The following is a 19922-nucleotide window of genomic DNA, read 5'->3' as shown; positions in this document are numbered from 1 at the left end:
TAATTGCATGTATATTGAGATCAATTTTTATCCTCTCTCTGCTCGCGTAAACAGATTTACCGGTAAAGCTGAGCGATGTGTGATTGAAAAGGTAGGACACCTCAATATTAATTATACATCTTCGGGCGTATACCCGTTGACAGGAACGAAACGGCACTTCGTCAGGCCCCCTAAAAAAACTTGGGTCTTAGGCTCCCATAGGGTGATAAACCGACCGCCCCCCATCACGTTGTTCGCTTTTGACACGGAATCAGCTGTACTGTTTAGCGAACCAGGGCGAAGCGCGAAAACTTTCGATAATTCATGATAAAATTGGTCAGTAAGATCGGGAATTGCATATATACTGCTATCAATTTCTTGTCCTCTCTTCTCACGTTACCAGATTTACCGGTAGAGCTGAGTGAGGTGCAATGTTCCCTCTAAGCTGCGCACGTGCGCAGTGCTGACACGGTCTCTGCGCACAGAAAATGTACGTTGCGCACAACAAATCCTAAGTTATGGCCTTTTTTAGTCGTTACGCACTGTTGTCCAAGGGTCAGCGCAGTGAGTTGCTGAGTGTGCGCAGACTCATCAAAACTAAAGCGGACATTGCTAGATGTCTTGGAAACTGTAGGGCCCGTAACTAATAATTAAACATATTTGGGCGGGCGAACCCGTAGTTATGACTTCGTTGCATGATGTTATTTCGTGACCTCCTGTCTGCTATATCAAAAAATATAGAATCGCCCAACGAGAATATCTAGTTTTAGATATCCCTGTCGCCCAATCGTACTAAACTTTAAAAGACGCACACGATTTCAAATTGGTATTTCTTCACTGGCATATAATTTTTCCCTACCAGATGGAATTCGTCTTCTGGGGTTCAGATTGCCAAGACAGGAACATTCGATGCCAGTCATTTAGGCGCCCATGGACAATTAAACCTATATGTATTTTGTAGGCTATATATAATGAAGTTTTCGGTGTTAATTTGCTCTGAATACTCGTTAAGGATATGTCCTACCACCACATCATCTACTGCGAAGCCATTTTTCTCCAGCGCCCCCCATACCGCCTCCCTGAGCCCAGCGCCCCCCATATCTCCCCCTGAGCGTTTCCGCCACCTTCAAAATCGCCAGCGCCCCCTGGGGGGCGCTGTGGGCAAGGTTAAGAACCACTGACGTATACTAATCACGCAAAGTGTTGAAGCCGTATCCGACACAGCTTCTCCGTATTGCTCTTCGACTGAATTAGGGGTCTTTTAATATGGGGAGGGCGCCATGCCATGATATTCTCTAAAACGTGTTGTTCGAGTAAACCAAGGATTAGTATCGCTTGTCCATATCAATACTATCAGTTACATCTCATAATGTGGACGACTGCTTATTATGTCAAAACTTGACCCTCCTGGGATGCATCAATATGAATAAAGCTCTCTACACCTTCCGCATAGCTCCATTCGCAGTTTTTGACAGTCCATGAGAACGAATTACGATCGTTTTCACAAATACGTACTTACTTGAGTAGATTTAAAGTCAGTCAATTCTACTTCTACTTCAAGTAGTATTAGGTTGCCTATGAAAGAACTTCTTCTACTTGTACTTGAGTAGATTTTTTCGCCGCAACTTCTACTTCTACTTGAGTAGCCTTTCTGACTACGTTGACCACCTCTGAACATATCTTTTTATATGCTGTCACAATAGACAAGTTCTTGATCTGCTATGGACGAGCGTTACTATGGTGCAACTTGTTTCGGACAAGTTATATGTGAAAGCTACATAGACTATCGAACCAACTTTGTTTTTAGGCAGTGTAATTAAGCGACACTTGACAGTATAATAGAGGTTATAGAAAATGGAAGTCGCATTTCTTTCCAAAGATACCGAACAATCACAATCAGATTAGTGGTCTTCAACAGGACAAATAGAACCAAGTATAAATATCTAGTATTAAAAGACATCATTTAATGAAGTTTCCAATATCACATTCAAGTTAAATGCATATGTTGCAGCTTTAGGGGAATTTTGGTTTTAGAAGGTTCGAATATGTTTCGTAGTCTTACCGGTTGACAACCAGTATACTAGAGCAACCAAGGTTTTAATGACTCGAGTCATTTCATCAAAATACATGAATGACTCGACTCGAGTCAATTTGTGAATTGACTCGACATGGACTCGCTCGAGTCATTGCGTATGACTCGAAACTCAGACGGCCAAGACCGACATTTCATTGTAATTTCGAAGAATAGCAAACCAATCACACTATTGGGATTTTGTCTGTTGGTACTGGTACTTGGAAATGCGACCAGAAACTGCTAAAAGTGAGTAAAATTAGTTTATTATAAATGCGAACCATTCGATATCACCAAGTAGAGTTATAAAAAGTGAGTTTGACAAGACTTTAACTGGAAACTGAGCAGTCAACACAATGACTTGGACTTGGGTCATAGTATCATGTCTCGGACTCGACCCTCTCCATCGCTGACTTGGACTTAACTCGGTCGTGAATTGAAAATGACTCGAGTCAAAACTATATATAAGTGAGATTGACTTGTGACTTGATTACAGCCCTGAGAGCACCCAGAAAAAGTAGAAGTGCCCCGTTACTGACTACAACTGTTGATTATCTCAATAAATACCACGAACAAGCAAAACACCCAGAAAGCACCCACTTTAATCTGTTGTGTGACAGGATCGTACGTCAGCCGTTTCTCTTTCGCCCGTCTCGGAGTCTTATAGGGCGAATCTTCTTCGCGTTTTCTCTTCAAACCCGCACCGAGCGGAGACGCGTCCGGAGTTCTCCTCCCGTCCTCGCTCTTCCTCGACGGAGACTTACCACTCACAGTGAAATCGGGAGCCGAATTGGAGCCCTTCATTTTCGTACTAACCCCGACCGGGAAGGGAGTCTGTTCGTCACGGGGGCTGTCGCGTTGATCCCCTTTCCTCTTGTGCGATTTGTGGGGCACGGACAGCCGATTGCTGTCTGTTTTTGGGGACGGACTTTTCGAAAGGTCATTGACAGCAAACACGGGCTCTTAGCAGACGGTGGTCTTGTGCTTGACGGTGCATGCATTTCAAATGTTACCAATTTTTAAGATGCTGATTTGGCCAAATATATAGATAAATGCTAGAGCAAAATTTTCCTATGCCCTCATTTTATTTCGAATCTAATTTCTCGTTTTGCTGAAAACGCTACAAAAGCGCATACTGTATATATCATTGCTGGAAAGCCAAACAATGCGCGTCTTGCTTCAAATCGGCAAAGTATATTTCGCATCGCGCGTATCTTGCGTCAAGACGGGAAAGTATATTTTACTTCTTGCTTCAAATTGAGAAGGTATATTTCGCAAAGCGCGTCTTGCTTCAATTCGGGAAAGCATATTTCGCAAAGCGCGTCTTGCTTCTAAACGGGAAGGCAGGCTATATTTCGCAAAGCGCGTCTTCCTTCAAATCGGGAAGGTATATCTCGCAAAGCGCGTCTTGCTTCAAATCGGGAAGGTGTATTCCGCAAAGCGCGTCTTGTTTAAAATCGGGAAGGTATATTTCACAAAGCGCGTCTTTTTTCTAATCGGGAAGGTATATTTCGCAAAGCGCGTCTTTTTTCCAATCGGGAAGGTCAATTTCGCAAAGCGCGTCTTTTTTCTAATCGGGAAGGTATATATATCGCAACGCGCGTCTTGCTTCAAATCGGCAAAGTATATTTCGCATCGCGTGCATCTTGCATCAAATCGGGAAGGTATATTTCGCAAAGCGCGTCTTGCTTCAAATTGGGAAGGTATATATCGCATAGCGCGTATCTTGCATCAAGTCGGTAAAGTGTATTCCGCATCACGTGTATCTTGCATCAAGCCGGTAAAGTATATAGTTCGCATCGCGCTTATCATGCATCAAGTCGGTAAAGTATATTTCGCATCGCGCTTATCATGCGCGTATCTTGCATCAAGTCGAGAAAGTATATTTCGCAAAGCGCGTCTTTCTTCAAATCGGGAAGCTATATTTCGCAAAGCGCGTCTTGCTTCGAATTGGGAAGGTATATTTCTTATAGCGCGTATCATGCATCAAGTCGGTAAAGTGTATTTCGCATCACGTGTATCTTGCATCAAGCCGGTAAAGTATATTTCGCATCGTGCTTATCATGCGCGTATCTAGCATCAAGTCGGGAAAGCATATTCCGCATAGAGAGTCGTGCCTTGAGTCGGGAAGGTATAAGCGCGTATTTCGCATATCGCGTCTTGCTTCAAATCGGCATGATATATTTCGTGTGAGAGCGTGTTTGCTTCAAATCGGGAGGGTATATTTCGAATCTAAAATATTGCTTCAAATCGGCAAAGTCTATTTTGCATAGCGAGTCTTGATTCAAATCTGCGAAGGTATATTTCGCATAGCGCGTCTTGCTTCAAATCTAGGACGGATATTTTTGATCGCATATCTGGATTCTACACTAGCCTATTAACCGAGTAACCGTAGGTTAGTAATCTATAGTCTGATACGGCTTTAATGGTAACCATAACGAAGATATTCCCAATCTTTCATAAATTCTCTCGACAGATAAATCCGTACGTTTCTACTTCGGCTTAAAAGCAACTGAAAAAATGCAATTAAGAAGTCAACACGTCCAAGAAGTAAGAGAGAGTTCACCTTTGATGGCGAGGAATCGGCTGCAGTTCGAGTGTCGAAGGATCGCCCGAGAAATACAATCGAGTCCAGAGATTTTAGAAGCAGGACCTCTTGACTACTCGAATATATACGTTTGGGAAGCAATATTGCGCGGACCAACGGAAACGCCGTATGAAGGAGGAAGGTTCCAGCTGCGAATCGAATTTCCAATGGAATATCCGCTCAAGCCCCCGAAAATCAAATTCGAAACAAAGGTCTATCATCCAAATATAAGTCGAGATGGGGCGATTTGCATAAATGACAATGAGTGGACGCCAGTGTCGACCGTAGATATGGTTTTACTGTCAATTTCATCATTGTTAGCTTCACCGAATCCAGACGACCCAATGGATGCGGGAAGCGCTCGAATGTACCAGGAGGATTACAATAATTATGAAAATATGGCGAGGATTTGGACCTATTCTTATGCAAAATGAATCATTTTGAGTCAGAAGTTATGTAGCAACGCGACAGCAGCGAATCATATTATTTGTTACCGTTAAGTTCTCTATGAAACTCATATGCAACGGTTCAGCATTGGCGTTTCGCCTCTGAATAGCTTGGTTGTATTTTCCCAGGAGGCTCGGAAATGAGTGTGCACTTAATGTCTCTCCAGAATTTGGTGTGAATTCACTGACTTGTCCCTAATGTCGACTAGAATGCAAACACATGTTCTACGTTCTGTATGTTCTATGCCTATGGTCGACAATTTTTGAGGGATTATTCATGTGAAAGCATTTTTTACTGCTACTCGAAACTTTTGTTAGAAATGTACTGCATTTCGTTTTTGCGTATACTCGAAATTGCTTTGCGGGCCGTTCGTTTGACCCCCATGGCTTAGAACATGTAAATAAGAGGCATGCAATACACTGGATTTAAGAATGAATAATATAAAAAGAGGCGACGAAAATAAATTCGGCATGTGTCGGTTAGGCGAGTTTGGTATGCCAGATTGTGGTCGTTTTATCATGAGGGCTCAATAGCAGGGTAGAAAACTGGATTGCAAATAAACGTAGCATAACGTATCAATAGGCACGAATAAAATATTTTTATCGTGCGGCTGCATTCTTACAGGTTGCCTAATATTTGCACCGATACTTACCGTATTTGTCATGCGATTCTCTTTCTCGCATATGGCTGCGTTGAATAAGTTACACATGCGGAGCTGAAGTCAATGACGATGCCTACCGTAATGTCTCAGTGTTGAGTGTTTTGCTCGGTATGCGGTTCTGGGTGACAATTGTGTCCAGAACACTTAAACAATTGGGCATATGACATATTTAGCGATTCGATTACACATGGTCAACAAAATGAAATCTTTTCTTGGGCAGAACATCTGATTGTTTTCTGGGGTTTATAAGGCCGTACCAGACGGTGCGTCGTCGGCGTAGCAGTAAACGTCAACGATTGGTCAATTAATACAGGACCGACGCCAGCGTCAGAGAAGATCCGAGGCAAAGAGAGAAGCAGTCATCCATGTCCATTGTCAATATTTTCACTCATTGTGCACAAATTCATAACATCTGAGGGTTTTCTGACTACGACTACAACATTAGTATTGCCAGGCTGACTCTACTTTCAGAAGATACTTATACTCCTAAACAAGCCCAACTATCTGTATTTAGGCTACCCCCTCAATATTTCAGCTATTAGAAAGTAACTCATAGCTTTTTTGCTTTTATACGACGCGTAAATAGATATATCCACGATAAAGAGATGGGGTGATTACTGCATCAATGTAACTGATTGCGATTACGATCACTTCTGAATTACTATTACGATTATAGCTAAATCTCGAAGGAGTCGAGTACGATTACGATTACAACGAAAAGTTATCACTATTACTCACGATTAAATTTATTTGTATTATTGACAGGGTTGTAACCAAGTCACTAGGTTCCGAGTCAATCAAGTCAATCTCACTTTTATAGTTTTGACTCGAGTCAAGTCGAGTCATTTTCAATTCACCACCGAGTCAAGTCCGAGTCCAAGTCAGTCAGCAGTAGGTCGAGTCCGATTAATAGTGTTGTGACTCGAGTCCGAGTCCAGGTCAGTGTGTTCACTGTTCAGTTTTGAGTTCAATCCTGTTCAGTCCACATTTTTCAACTCTGCATGAGTGATATAAATGGCTCGCATTCATAACATTATATTTTTCCTCCGTTTCTGGCCCTATTTTCCAAGTACCAGGACTGATAGATGAAATACCATTAATGCGGTGACTTTACTACTTCGAATTTACAATGAAATGTCTGTCTTGGCCGTCCCAGTATCGAGTCATATGACTTAGTTCGAGTAATGCACAATGACTCGAGTACAAGTCGACTCAATACACAAATTGACTCGAGTCGAGTCATGACTCCAGTCATTACAACCCTGATTTACAGACTTGAGCCTCGAACTATCGAATATACTTGAACATTTGGACGAGAATACAACGATTGCGAGGTCATTTGCTTGTTACGGCACAATATATCCATAGCCCAATTTTGTAGTGGGCGATTTCTCGCACCCAACGATTTTCATCCTTTAGCTACAACCTCACGCTGACATGGTGTAGCCCAGTGCTTCCTAACGTGGTCGATATCCCCCCCTAGTGGGCGATTTTGAGAAAGTAGACGCGGAAACCGGTTTTCCTAGCACTTACTCGGAAAAATGATCTTAATTTTAGTCAATTCACCAGCGATCAGAGTTAGGTGAATAAATTTCACTTGGGCCTATATAATATATGTCCTCTTTTCCGGATCCATAAATATTGGGGAGGGATTAGTGTCAATCCTGACAAGGGGGGATGTTTTGAAAAAGGTTGGGAACCACTGGTGTAACCAATATGCAGATAGCTATGGACGTAGATTCGAATGTTGAGATAAGAATTGCGAAATAATGATTGGTACCCGTATCAAGTAGACCCATGAGTAAGATAGCCTATATACTGACCTAACATAAAATTCTGTCATAATGAATAATACTAGCTTCACGTAGTTGAACATACGTATGCCCAGTTTTTAAAGGTTTGGTTAGGGCAGTGGTTCCCAACCTGTGGTACGCGTACCACTAGTGGTACGCGAAGGTCTTCCAGGTGGTACGCGAGTAGATTCTGTTATTTCTTCGACCGAAGGGTGTTATTAGTTAAGGGAGGGTTGAACACAAAGATCGTCCACTAATAAACTTCTGGCTTAGCATGGCCTCCTCATACTAGACTCTAACTTCTCACGCTATTCCCCAGCTGCAAATTGTCCCTTCTACATGGGAGTGCAAGCAAGGATTTTGATGTCTGATGACTATCAAGTTGAAGAAACAAAACCGACTTGTTGCGCTCATGCATGACTTTCGATGCGCTGTGAGCAAACACATGCCACCCATCGACCAGCTAGTGCAATATTTCTCCAAATTGGGGGGTGCTAAGTTGCGGCAAACTGATTTTTTTTTCGCGTTTCTCGCGATTTATCTCCAACTCATTGTATTTTCTCTGCGTGCATATTTGAGAATTCTCTTATCAACTGTCATATCCTTCCATGCTATCAAATTATTAGTTGGGATTGCTAGCATTCTGGCTGCATTTTCTGATATGACAATAAGGGGAGGGCGGGATAGGGCGCGAAATTTTTCACTATCAGAAACGGGGGCGTGTCTAAAAAAATACTTTGAGAACCGCTTTGCTTGTGGAAAATAGGCAAATAAAGCCATCGCATTAAAACAATTGACGTTGCTGTTTGCTGTTATTTCATAATGTTGTTCTTCTTTTGTGACTGGGGGTGAAAAACAATTTCATGCATCCCATTAACCCTGGCTGATAATGCCTAGTTTATTAGTATTTGCTATTACGCCTCGCTTGGATCAACTACTTCATTATGACGTCATAAATGACGGAAAATTTTTTTTGACTGCCTTCAGCGTGCGTAATTTATGTAGGTGGTACGCGAGCACTTCATAAAACCTCGAAATGGTACGTGGGTGAAAAAAGGTTGGGAACCACTGGGTTAGGGTGACCGCTAAGTATAGTTTCAAGAGTCCGCAAGTGTTTCGTTTAAATACCAAAAAAATGGCCATATTTGTTTTTCATTCAGTGTGCATGCCTTCATTTTTACATCGCCTAGGCCAGGTTGGTGTCTGATTTAGAAGACTACCCCAAGTCATTTCGACACCTTCCTATCTTCCATTGTATCACGCAGGCTTGTGGTGGATTGAAATGATGTGATTTTTAGCCAATGATGAAGTTTTTTGCCAAAATTACAAAAAGATTCGCGGCACACCTGAGAATTTGTGGCGACACATTAGTGTACTGCACACTGCCCAGTATCCAGTCACAAAACAAAATTTTCAGGTTGTATCTCATGCAACAAAATAGATTCGCAATCCCGTTCCCATCCGACAGCTTCCATTTCTTCGCTGTTTGCAGATTCGAACGCTTTCAATGCTCGCACTGTCACTGTTCGCCGGTCCTTATGATCGCGACCAAACATCCTGCCCGACACGGTCGCCAAACAAGTTTGCTGCGCAATCAAACAAAGTGTGCTTGTTGTCTTCTGCTTGTTACGTTTCCACATGTAAAAACTGATCATTATGCGCCATAAATCAGAAATAAACATTGACGAGTATCTAAGGTGCACTTCTTTTCTGAATAACTCTTTGGTTCAGCTGTTAGCTGTAGCTCCACTTATTCCGGACGTGATCGTAGACTATATTCGTATATCGACAAGACATAGCGAGAAACAACCATTACTTTTCCACCGTAGTTGCAAGTCCAAATTTTGGGAAACAGCTGGAGAAATTTGGGGGACCATTCCGGTGATTGATATCAGCAGCAGTTGGTTTTTAATGCTCCGTCATATTTTATTTCATTACAGTACAACATTTCAAATATTTGTCAAGTGTACAACCGGTACAATTACATAGGCCTACCATTGTGCTCAAAAAAAGAAAACCTCGCAAAGACAAAATTAAAAATGTTTAGCACGTCAGTTGATAATAATTTGTCATTTTTTGACATTTTGGCATACATACGAAAGGTTACCGACCTCTAGTTTACACTATAAACAAACACGCGGCTGACCGCAGAGTGAGTGAGTGATGCGCGAATATTTATTGAGTTCGAGTAGCGTTACTTCGAACACATATTACAAGAGCTGTTTTGGGCCTAAATCCCTAATTTCAGTATTGGTAGAAGGAGAATTCCTAACCATCAGGACAAACTGTTGACGCATATCATTACTACAACGTAAGGCTTATGACGTTAGTTGGTAGCACTTAATACAAACATTATAGGCCTACACACGTTTGCTGGGAATTCATACTGAGTAGTAGTGAGTAGGCTATACTATATGTAGGGGTACCATATTTTGGTACCTTTTACCAAATCAGAAAAGTTAGTTGATCAATGATCATGCTATTTTTGCTGGAAAATTTACGGAGTTGACTAAAAAAAAGGTAGTCACTTTCAATCGGCTTCCGAATGACCCATTCGAACGTCCGTATTAGCTATTTAGCGTCATTTATACCGATTTCCAGTCGAACCTGTCCATCTAGCTGTAAAAGCTGTAAAGGAGGACGAATTGCCAAAAAGGAGGACATTTAGGCATGTTTTAAATTTCCGCCCGGACGTAGATTTTACAGTGAGTTTCCGGACATATCCGGACGTATAGCATGAGTCATGGAAAAATTCCGTGCTTCGCGCGAGTAGAGCATTAAACGTTGCCAATTATTGTAGGCCTATACGATAAATCTCGCTCATAGTGTTAAAAACGTGCATCCCGATGGGATCTGGCCTAGGGGCGAAGCCCCCTTTTATAACTCTATACAGGGCCCATGACCAACGTTTGACGGCAGGCTGTTTCGGACATCCCAAATAAATTTTATTGTATTGATAGAAAAAAACGCGGATAGGGGTTTGACGAGAGTTCAAAATGTATCGTGTTTAACATTGTTTCAAAATATGGAGACAAAAATATTGTTTTGGTAAGGCCTAATTATAACCGTCACTTTCTCATTTCCCAATATCAACACATACACTGAGCACCATTTAGTGAAGTGGTTCCCAACCTTTTTTAGACACGCCCCTTTATGATAGTGAAAAATTTCGCGCCCCCCTATCCTCATATCACAAAATCCAACGGGGATGCTAGCAATCTCAACGGATTGTTTGATGGCATGGAAGGTTTTGACTGTTGATGAGAGAATTCAAAAATATGAAAGTCGGTCCATATCTAAAGAAACACGCGTGGATTGGAAGTAAATCGCGCATAGAGCAAATTTTTTTTCAGTTGACCGCTTCTTCGCGCCCCCCTTCAGATGCTCTCACGCCCCCCAGGTTGGGCACCACTGATTTAGTGTAATTCACTGCTTTCAATTTAGAAATGAAATCAATACGCTATGGAGAATACAGCTGACATTTCTGACTCGGCCGGCCCGCTATTTTCTTTTTCTCATGGCCCGCGTAGAAAAATAATTGCCCATATCTGGTGTAAAAGGTGGTCAAAGTAGGCTATATAGTCACCGTCGGCACTCAAGAAGAAATAGAAGTAATAGGCAAAAAAAATTAAGTATGCTAGGTCTAGTTTTGCCTAAATACTGGAAGTTGTCAAGTAGAAGTACGAGTAATCTAAAATCATAACCACCTGAGGACGTAGTGCGAGTATACAAAATCTACTTGAAGTATTTCGAGAAGTAAAAGTAGGCCTTCTTGATCGTTATTGACAGGGATATATAGAACTCTATATATCCCTCGTTATTGACCACTTCTGCATGTGTCAGGGGGAGGGGGGGGGGGGGCGAGGTAGGTCGATATAGCATGCTGGACGCACCTCTGATTATACTTAAAAACACGTTTTAATTCGTGCTTTGTTTCTTTCTTCATCACTTTAATCCCAGTGCGTATTGGTCACTAATCTACCTATAAACTACGAAAAGTGATAAAGGCTGGGGTTACTGCAGCTGCTATATCGTATAGTACAGTGGCGGGCAACTTCTCTCAGTCGTCGAGGTGGATATAGGAAAATGAAGTGCTTGGCGGGTCGGATTTCTAAATCGATTCAGTAACCGTGTATTTATCCACCTATACAGGGCATAAATCGTATATAATGTGAATTTTAAGTTGAAAGGATAGAGGCCAGAAACAGTATTTAATGAGTTTATTAACGTAATACTTCAATAGCTGTTGAAGTCATCTGTGGTCGATCAAAGTTGTCAGCAAGGTCTTGGAACTTTGGTTGCGTGTCGTCCACCGTAGAAACTCTTGGTAAAGACCGCACTACGCATGAACATCAGTTACCTGGAACGCAGCTTTGTCCGATCATTTTCATGGTCGAAAATGTTTGCTCGCAAGTGTACTTAGACCCGAACAGAACAAGTGATATTCATGGCCAGGCCGCAGGCCACATAATCATGTAAGACCGGGAACTCTGCGGACCGCTGAAAATCCCTCCGAGGGCCGTATGTTGCCCTGAATAGTGCAATGCCTTACTATGACGAATCTTTCAAGTTCGGGATGCCACATATTTGTAAGAGCGCTTCGTTCTCTTGTAATCCGTACTGTTGATGACCTATCATGAAAATTGGACGGCGACGGCACACGTGTGTTGTGCTCACCTGATACACCTTTGCCAGTACATATCTCTATTCCTGTGATCACCGAGTCAAGTACACTCTACACAACCGAATAGGCATGGTAAAAAAATCACGTATATTGCACGAAAGTAGCAGTTGACATGTGATTTCTAAATGAGACATCGCCGTATCTACACTTAGCAATGTAAATCAAACATGAACTGCGATATCAACACTTGAGGGGTACAAGCCAGAAAGATAAGCTCATTGAAACTGATACATGGCCACGATACGCGAGGGGAGAAAATCAGCACCCCTGAAAGATCCGTCAATCTGTCATTACACAGGACGGGAGTATATAATGCACTGAACTTGTCCTACTGCATTGTACGACAGTTTATTTTTTAGAACGTTGACATCATTTCTTTTTGCGCGGCTTTGGCGACGCAGCTGTTAAAGACTTCAATTTCTTCATCATATCCGCATTCTCCTTTTTCATAGCCTTAAAGTCTTCCGTGATCTTCTCTAGATTTCCGCTCGTGTTCTTTTTGCTTTCATCCGCAACCTAAAAAGGAAAAAGTATTGGAGATGCTCTCAGCAACGGAAGAAATTATCGCCAATACAAACCTGCTGCTCTAGATTTCTTATTTCTCTCATCACTTCCCCTGTTTGTTCAACCGTGTCGAGAAGTTGCGAGCAGTTGACGTTCAACGACACGAGATACTTGTACACTTGGCGGACGTCCGCGTTGGTTTCAGCATCCTAAATACAAAAAGGTATGATTTATGAAGAAAATACGGCGGAAATCCGTGGCTCTCAACAGCAGTCCGGGAGATATTTTCAGAACCTACTAAATTGGCGACATGGTTGATAATTTACTTCCCTAGATAAGTTTTGCTTCATAATTGCTAAACTATCAGTGTTCACATCAGCAGATGGGTCGATTGAGATAAAATATCCTACTGTGCAAACATATGTCAATTGACCGAATGGTCACATCATAATAAGTATCGAGGTAGCAAAGTTTCGGTAGTCGCCCAGCTGGCATAGCTTTATTATTGTGGAAAACCTTCAGTAGGGAGAAATATAAGCCAAAACATTATCGGTATTTCATCTATCAGTCCTAATACTTCGAAAATAGGGCCAGAAACAGTTAGGACCGAGGAAAATTACGATATTATGAAGGAGAACCATTCTATATCACTCGAGCAGAGTTGAAAAATGTGGGTTGACCGAGTCGGATGGAACCCAAAACTGAACAGTGAACACAATGACTTGGACTCGAGTCACAACATATGACCCGGACTTGACCCTCTACCCACAGACTTGGACTCAGACTTGACTAGGTGGTGAATTGAAAATGATTCGACTTGATGCGAACCAAAACTATAAAAGTGAAATTGACTTGTGACTCGGAACCTTGCGACTTGGTTACGACCCTGGTGCTGTTATCAGAGGTAGTGACGGGATGATAAGTGTTCTCTACAACACAGAGATATATATATGCAACTATAGTTTTATGGTACAATTCGGAGAAAAATTCTAGCTGCAGCCGGAATGCGGTGGAATTTTAAAGGAAATGGCTGAGTACTGCCAAAAAATGTATACACTCATCTCTTTAATTTGGGACCATATCATAGATAGAGTGCAGTGTCCTTAAACTTACTTTGTAGAAAGCGTCATCAGCAGCTGTAAACGTCCTCTCCGCCCGTCCCTCAAGCTGGTTAAGCTCCTTTTGCAGCGTTCGAACATCAACCAGAACTCTCTCAATCTCTTTCTTCTGCTTTCTGATGTTGGCTATGATCTCAAAGATCCTTTTCGTGTACGATCTCCTGGGCACGTCCACGGTGACCTCGGCGCATTGCGCGGTAAGCTGCTTCTCCATCTGTTCTTTCCGCTTCATTTCCTCCGTGTTCTCTCGGATTCGTTGCCGCACTAATTGCACTTCTTTCATTTTTCTTTCGGATTGAGTCTAAATGAAAACAGCAATATTTGAACGGCTCGCGGCAATAGGCCAAGTTGAGCGACTTTGCGCTACGACTCTGGTCAAGTGATGAAACAACAGGGTTACCGCATATTATAGAAACCAAAAATTCTACGCACCATTCCTAATCTGTTCAGGCATTTTCCAGACTAATAACAGCCCTGCACTGCCTTTAAATTAGGTGGTGTATCTCCGAAGACAAAAAAATCCTTGAAATCCCAAGTCAACATATATCTCTCAAACACGTCTTAAAGATAATGTATATATGCAGGCTCAACCCAACCAATTAGATGAAGGTAGCTATCATTCATTTCCACAGATGAGTTATCACAAGCGATAGGTTGATCATGGTGGAATAGCAGGGGTTTAATCACGTGGATCTTGACAGCCTTGCAGCAGACCATGCGGCAATACCAATCTCAGACAATAATGGATGAAATGAGTGATATGGACACAAAATTAACCAGGTTAGATCAAAGTGTATCCCAAACTGGTCACAAGGAAGCCATATTGTGGACAAATTAAGTTCCAGTATCTATTCAAAGGTGGGTTACTATTAAAAAAATGAAAATGTACCTCTTTCTGCGAAAATTCTTTTTTCAATTCATCATATTTCTCTTGCAATGGGATCCTATGCTTTTCCCATTGTTGCTCCAAGTTGACCAATTTCTGTTTGCTGGCATCGACCAATCCCTGAACGCATAGGAAACGATTTCAGGCTCGGAAAGTTGGATTTACTTCTCGTTCTGACATCGAAAACGTGCAACCATGAAATCGCCTATACCTGTAGCTTTGCAATATTTTCTTCCGCTTCCGGTAGAAGCTGCAGTGTTTTTTTCTGGAGTTTGACCTTCTCTTGCACGGTTTTGTTGGATAGCTCGCAGATTCGCAGTTCTTCTTTCGCCTAGACAATACAAGATTGTAAAGCTCCTTTACAGACTCACGATTATGCCTACTTGCATTACTACTCAAGTGGTTCGTATTTTAGAGTAGTCTACTTATACTTAGCAGATCTCAGTTTGCAAAACTAAGCCTAGAGTACTTGCTTGGAAATCACTACTGCTTCTATTTGAACAGGAATTTAAAACACTACTTCGACTTGAGTATTAATGTTGATCATCAGGTGGGAGCGTTCACCCGAAAGCAATAAATAGCCCAACCACCTTGGACAGATAAAGCAGAACAATATCTGCGCTCACCTGAACGATAGTTTCTTGAAAGGCGTGGATATCAGATTCCATTTTTTCTAGCTTTGCTACAGATTCACGTAGTTGGCTTTTCATTTCTTTCTCTACCCGCGCCATTTTCTCCTCCTCCGTCTCCTGAGGAGCGTCATCGGGTATGTCTCGACCGGGATCGTCTGCAAAAAACCGGATTGCAATCGAAGAAAAATCGCAAACAAGTGGCAGGACCAAGATGTCACTCTGCAAGACAAGCCTGCCTTCAAGCTTTGTTGAATTAAGTCCAAGTTTATTCAAAACTAGCACTAGGACAATTCTGAGTCACGGTTGCGAGTCGAAGAAGCGCCGCTGATAGGTCGTGGGTTCGATACCCGGCCGGGTCGGACCAAAGACCTGAAATAAAACTGGTATCTGTGGCTTCCCCGCTCGGCGGTCAGCACTCCGGTATGCATATGCACAGATCGTGTATATGTATATCATGAGTCTGTGTGTATGCCGCAAAAACATACATAAATATAGGCTACAACATCCTATTCCAATTTTTAAAATAGAGGTACTTTGACGCCTCCGTATTTCAAATTGGCGTTATGATTTTAACGAAGTCGTACATTTTGCTTACCACGCTGTTGGAAGTATGTTTCTAACTCTGGAAGTAGCCAAACAAATTACACATAAATCAGTACCAATATTTTCAGACGATTCCTTTTCCGTATCTTCAGACTTCTCAGGACCGGCATCCTCAGTTCCGACTTTCTCGGCGTTAGTGCGGACGCGCTGTTCGAGGAAGGAATCAAAAAATTTCCGTCTCACAAAACTTGAAAAACAGCACTCACCGAACTTCCCGAGTATTCCTCATCCTTCGCAACAATGCCGACAGTAACGTCTGACTCCGTGACACGGCTACTCGTGAGCGTGTCGATAATCTTTTCAAATTAACGAGCAAATAAGTCATAGGGATATTGAAGTTGGTCCCGTATAAATAGTTACTTTATCTAGTGAGTTTTGCAGTGAAATTCCGCCAAGTTTAGCGCTGTCGCTTTTACCATTGCGAAAACTTATCACATCAACGCCCGATTTGATCTTGGACTCAAATTCGTCCATCTCCCGTTTCCGATATTCCTGTTGTTAGATCGAAATTGAATTACAATTCACTAAAAAAGAAAGACATTTCGCTTCACAAACTTCAGGCGAGATATCCTTGCCCCCGTTGACTGCGCTTCCCCATTCATATTGTCGGGACAGTTCTAGCACGTTACGTTCAATCAGCGACGGAACAAGACAGCTCGGGTTACTCAATTGATCGTCCACGAAAGGCACTTTCTTCTCGTAGTATTCCAACAGTTCTGAAATATCAATTGACTCGTGAACAAGTTGAATTGCATTCTACAGACAACCGTCAAAATTACCTTTACTTGGAGGATTTTTCGGATGACGCACGCGTTGAGGTATAAGAAGAGGCTCGGAATGAAATATAATTTGGTTTTTCGACCCTTCTATGAAGAAATCATCATGCAACCAACGAATTCCGTCTCTCTTACAGTAAGAGGGCAGCCATAAACTTGAAAGTTGCGTCTTCAATGTTCGGGCAATGCTTTGCTGAATTGCAGAGCTTTGACCTGCAGCAAAAATTCATTATTTGCTCCCGCATAGATGGTTGCCTAATGTCTACTACTAAGTATCACAAAGGCGTTTGATGTTTAAAACTATCTGATATATATTAGCGGTGAAATGGCAGATTAAGATCAGATGCAAATGCAAATGTGATTATCAGAATAAAGCACATTTCAAACAGGTCCGACCCCGCCTACATGTCAGGTAATCTCAAAATAACGCCAGAAGGGGTCAAGGTAGTGAGCGTTGCTACTCAAATAGAAGCAGAAATGACGGCTTAAATTCCTACTCTATTACACAAGTTGAAGTAGCAATTTCAAAGACGCGTCAAAACTACTTCAAATACACATAAAAAAGGAAGATATGGAAAGTACTCAAGTAGTTATAAAAAGTGTGTTTCATTGATGGGTAGCATAGTCTTAGCAGTTAATCGGAGGAGGTCACAGGGTTGTAACCAAGTCACAAGTCAATCTCACTTTTTTAGCTTTGACTCTAGTCAGGTCGAGTAATTTTCAATTAAAGTTTGAGTCCAACCCAGTGAAGTAGAGGGTCGAGTCCGAGTCATAGTCATAGTATTGTGACTCGAGTTCGAGTCCAAGTCGAGTGATTCGATTACAAGTCGAGTCACCAAAAATTCGTGACTCGCGTTGAGTCATTTTACAAATTTGAAAAGATGACTCGACTCAAGTCGAGTCACCAAAAAATCCTGACTCGTGTTGGACTCGAATGGAGTCATTACAACTATCTGTCGCAACATCGTCATGACCATGTTACTCATAAAAGTGACAGAAGCTTATGCCAAAACTACTTTCTATTTTACAAGATTCAAAGTTTAGAACACAAGTACTTGCCTAGAAACCAGGGATATCTAGTTCTAGATATCCCTGCTAGAAACATAACCTCTTCAACAAGTAGTACAAGTAGGTAAGATCTACCCGAGTACTCAAAAAAGTAGAAGTAGCCTAGTAGCCTCTACCAGTTGTTGATAATTGCCATTTGGGTTTATTTGAATATAAATGGATTATATCCAATTGTATACAGAGTAGACGATTTCCTTACTGACCACCTTTAGATAAAACCGAATGTGCTTGGACACAAGTAACAACGTACATTCATAAAACCAAAAGAAGCATATCCTACCGCTGAGTTGTTCGGACGACTCATCTTTTTTCCGTGGCAACTTTTCGACCAAGAACATGAATAGTTTCCGTACATCGGCCTCAGAAGAATACAGAAAGGTTTGGTAGCCGATGTCTCCTCGATAGCCGACGGATTGGCAGGCTTGAGCTAACGAAGTGCCAATACGAAAACGTGCAGACATCCCTGTGGATAAAATACATTGATAGTAAATCAAAACAAGCTCTGGAAGTACCATGTTTGACTACAATACCTGGAGGTAAAGTGTGAGACAGCTTCAAATCATTATTGATAGTCCGTAAGCACCTGACTGCAGCCTCGACAACATTTTCCGTTGATAGCTGGGAGAGGCTTACAAGATCTTCGGCAAAGTCACTGAAATTGTAGCACACAAGAATAAGAATCAACACAGAGGAAAGCACTGGTTAATAGTGTGATGAGTGTATGATAGAAATTTCCAATATTCGACATCACACGACTCATTTCCCTACGTGATGATACCTTGGCCAAGTCGAATTTAAACTGTGACAGTAATCCCAATTGTGACAGTGAGCAAAGTGCAAGCAGATCACTTTGCTGTACATATTCCCAATTCCAACTATATATATAAGAGCATTGGTTCTCAAACTGGGGGGCACGAAGCTGTGGTCAACTGAATTTCTTTTTCGCGCTTCAAGTGATTTACCTACAATTAATAGAAATTGCTCTGTGTAGAGTCCGAATTTCATATTTTAGGCTTACCTCATCAACAGTCATAACCTTCCATCCCGTCAAACAATCCGTTGCGACTGCTAGCATTCTGGTTGCATTATGTGATATGACCATAAGGGGGGCGGGAAATTTCTTAATATCATAAAGGGGAGCGTGTCTAACAAAGTTTGAGAACCAATGATATAGAGCCTTTGTTGATTTTGAAAGAAAAATCACGAGGATGACGGGTATTCGGCACATCTTTGAAATTTTTCAACGGGCAATGCTTAGGGTTAAAGTTAGCTTGGGATAGGTTCAGAGGTTTTGCAAACTTTTCACCGCTTGTAAGAGTGTTCTAACCAAAACCAACCCCATAACAAACCTAACCCCTAATCTAAAAAGAGTATTCTTACCAGCCACAATCTGCCAATGAAGTTAGAATGATCTTATCCACCTCTTCCATGTCTACACTCTCGTCGCGGATATGATCCAAAAACAGTGCTCAGCAACGACCGCCGAGACAGCCACAACCGGGATTCTAATACCACTGTGATGAGTTTGAATTTCACCGGAACGAAGATGCTAGTATCATATTCCACTGCAGCAAAAGGATGATCATGTGAATCATTGTGGTTGTACATCGAAAACACGAGTCCGTCAACTAATATTCAGCACTTGGAGTCAGTATAACGAAGTACACCTACTTTTTCGAAGTACTCAAGTAGGTTTTGCACTACTTACACAACTTACTCAAGCGGTTGAGTTTCACTTCTAATTTTTAGGCAAAAATTACCTGCTTTTTGCACGTTGAATTTTGAAGATCGAGTATAGAGAAGTTTTGGAATAAGTTTGCATTCCCAGATGGTCTAGGGGTCAGGATCCCTGGCTTTCACCTAGGGGGCCCGTGTTCGATTCCCGGTCTGGGAACGGTTTTTGGCGGGGGAGATAGTGTAGTGGTTATGATAAGCGCCCACCAATCTGACGGATCGGGTTCGATTCCCGTCGGAGGTTTATCTGGGCTCCTCTTCCCCCTCCGTTGCCGTTCTTACGGCGACAAAAAAGCCCAGTAAAAGGACCCGACGAAAGAAAGCGCTCACAACGAATGGAAAGAACTAGTAGAAAGGGCCGCGGCTTCAAAAACAGATC

At 42.0% G+C, this 19922-nt stretch overlaps 1 protein-coding gene across 1 annotated transcript; it reads right to left on the bottom strand.

Moving 5' to 3' along the window:
- Positions 1-12290: 12290 nt before the first annotated feature.
- LOC145457294 (coiled-coil domain-containing protein 22-like) lies at positions 12291-19388 on the bottom strand. Its single transcript, XM_080335482.1, has 14 exons — positions 19190-19388; positions 18340-18461; positions 18090-18272; positions 16745-16954; positions 16521-16681; positions 16326-16457; positions 16172-16261; positions 16022-16112; positions 15357-15517; positions 14942-15061; positions 14734-14850; positions 13840-14145; positions 12801-12935; positions 12291-12738 (listed from the first exon to the last, which is right to left on the bottom strand). The coding sequence occupies exons 1-14, from the start codon at positions 19237-19239 to the stop codon at positions 12592-12594; spliced, it is 2025 nt and encodes a 674-aa protein (XP_080191608.1). The 5' UTR covers positions 19240-19388; the 3' UTR covers positions 12291-12591.
- Positions 19389-19922: the final 534 nt, after the last annotated feature.

This window comes from Botryllus schlosseri, chromosome 15 (genome assembly GCF_051294905.1).
Source record: "Botryllus schlosseri isolate E-star chromosome 15, Bs_hap1, whole genome shotgun sequence".
NCBI lineage: Eukaryota > Metazoa > Chordata > Ascidiacea > Stolidobranchia > Styelidae > Botryllus > Botryllus schlosseri.
The sequence above is the reverse complement of the archived record's forward strand: the minus strand, read 5'-3'. Positions and strand labels throughout refer to the sequence as shown.

Bases quoted from the DNA above. Each gene is read 5' to 3' on its own strand.
- LOC145457294 (XM_080335482.1), bottom strand. From the start codon at position 19,239: ATGGAAGAGGTGGATAAGATCATTCTAACTTCATTGGCAGATTGTGGC. The intron at 16,955-18,089 runs GTAGGATATGCT...TTTTTGCTGCAG, and splicing joins GTCGTCCGAACAACTCAGCG to GTCAAAGCTCTGCAATTCAG. The intron at 16,458-16,520 runs GTTTGTGAAGCG...ATCTAACAACAG, and splicing joins GCAAGGATATCTCGCCTGAA to GAATATCGGAAACGGGAGAT.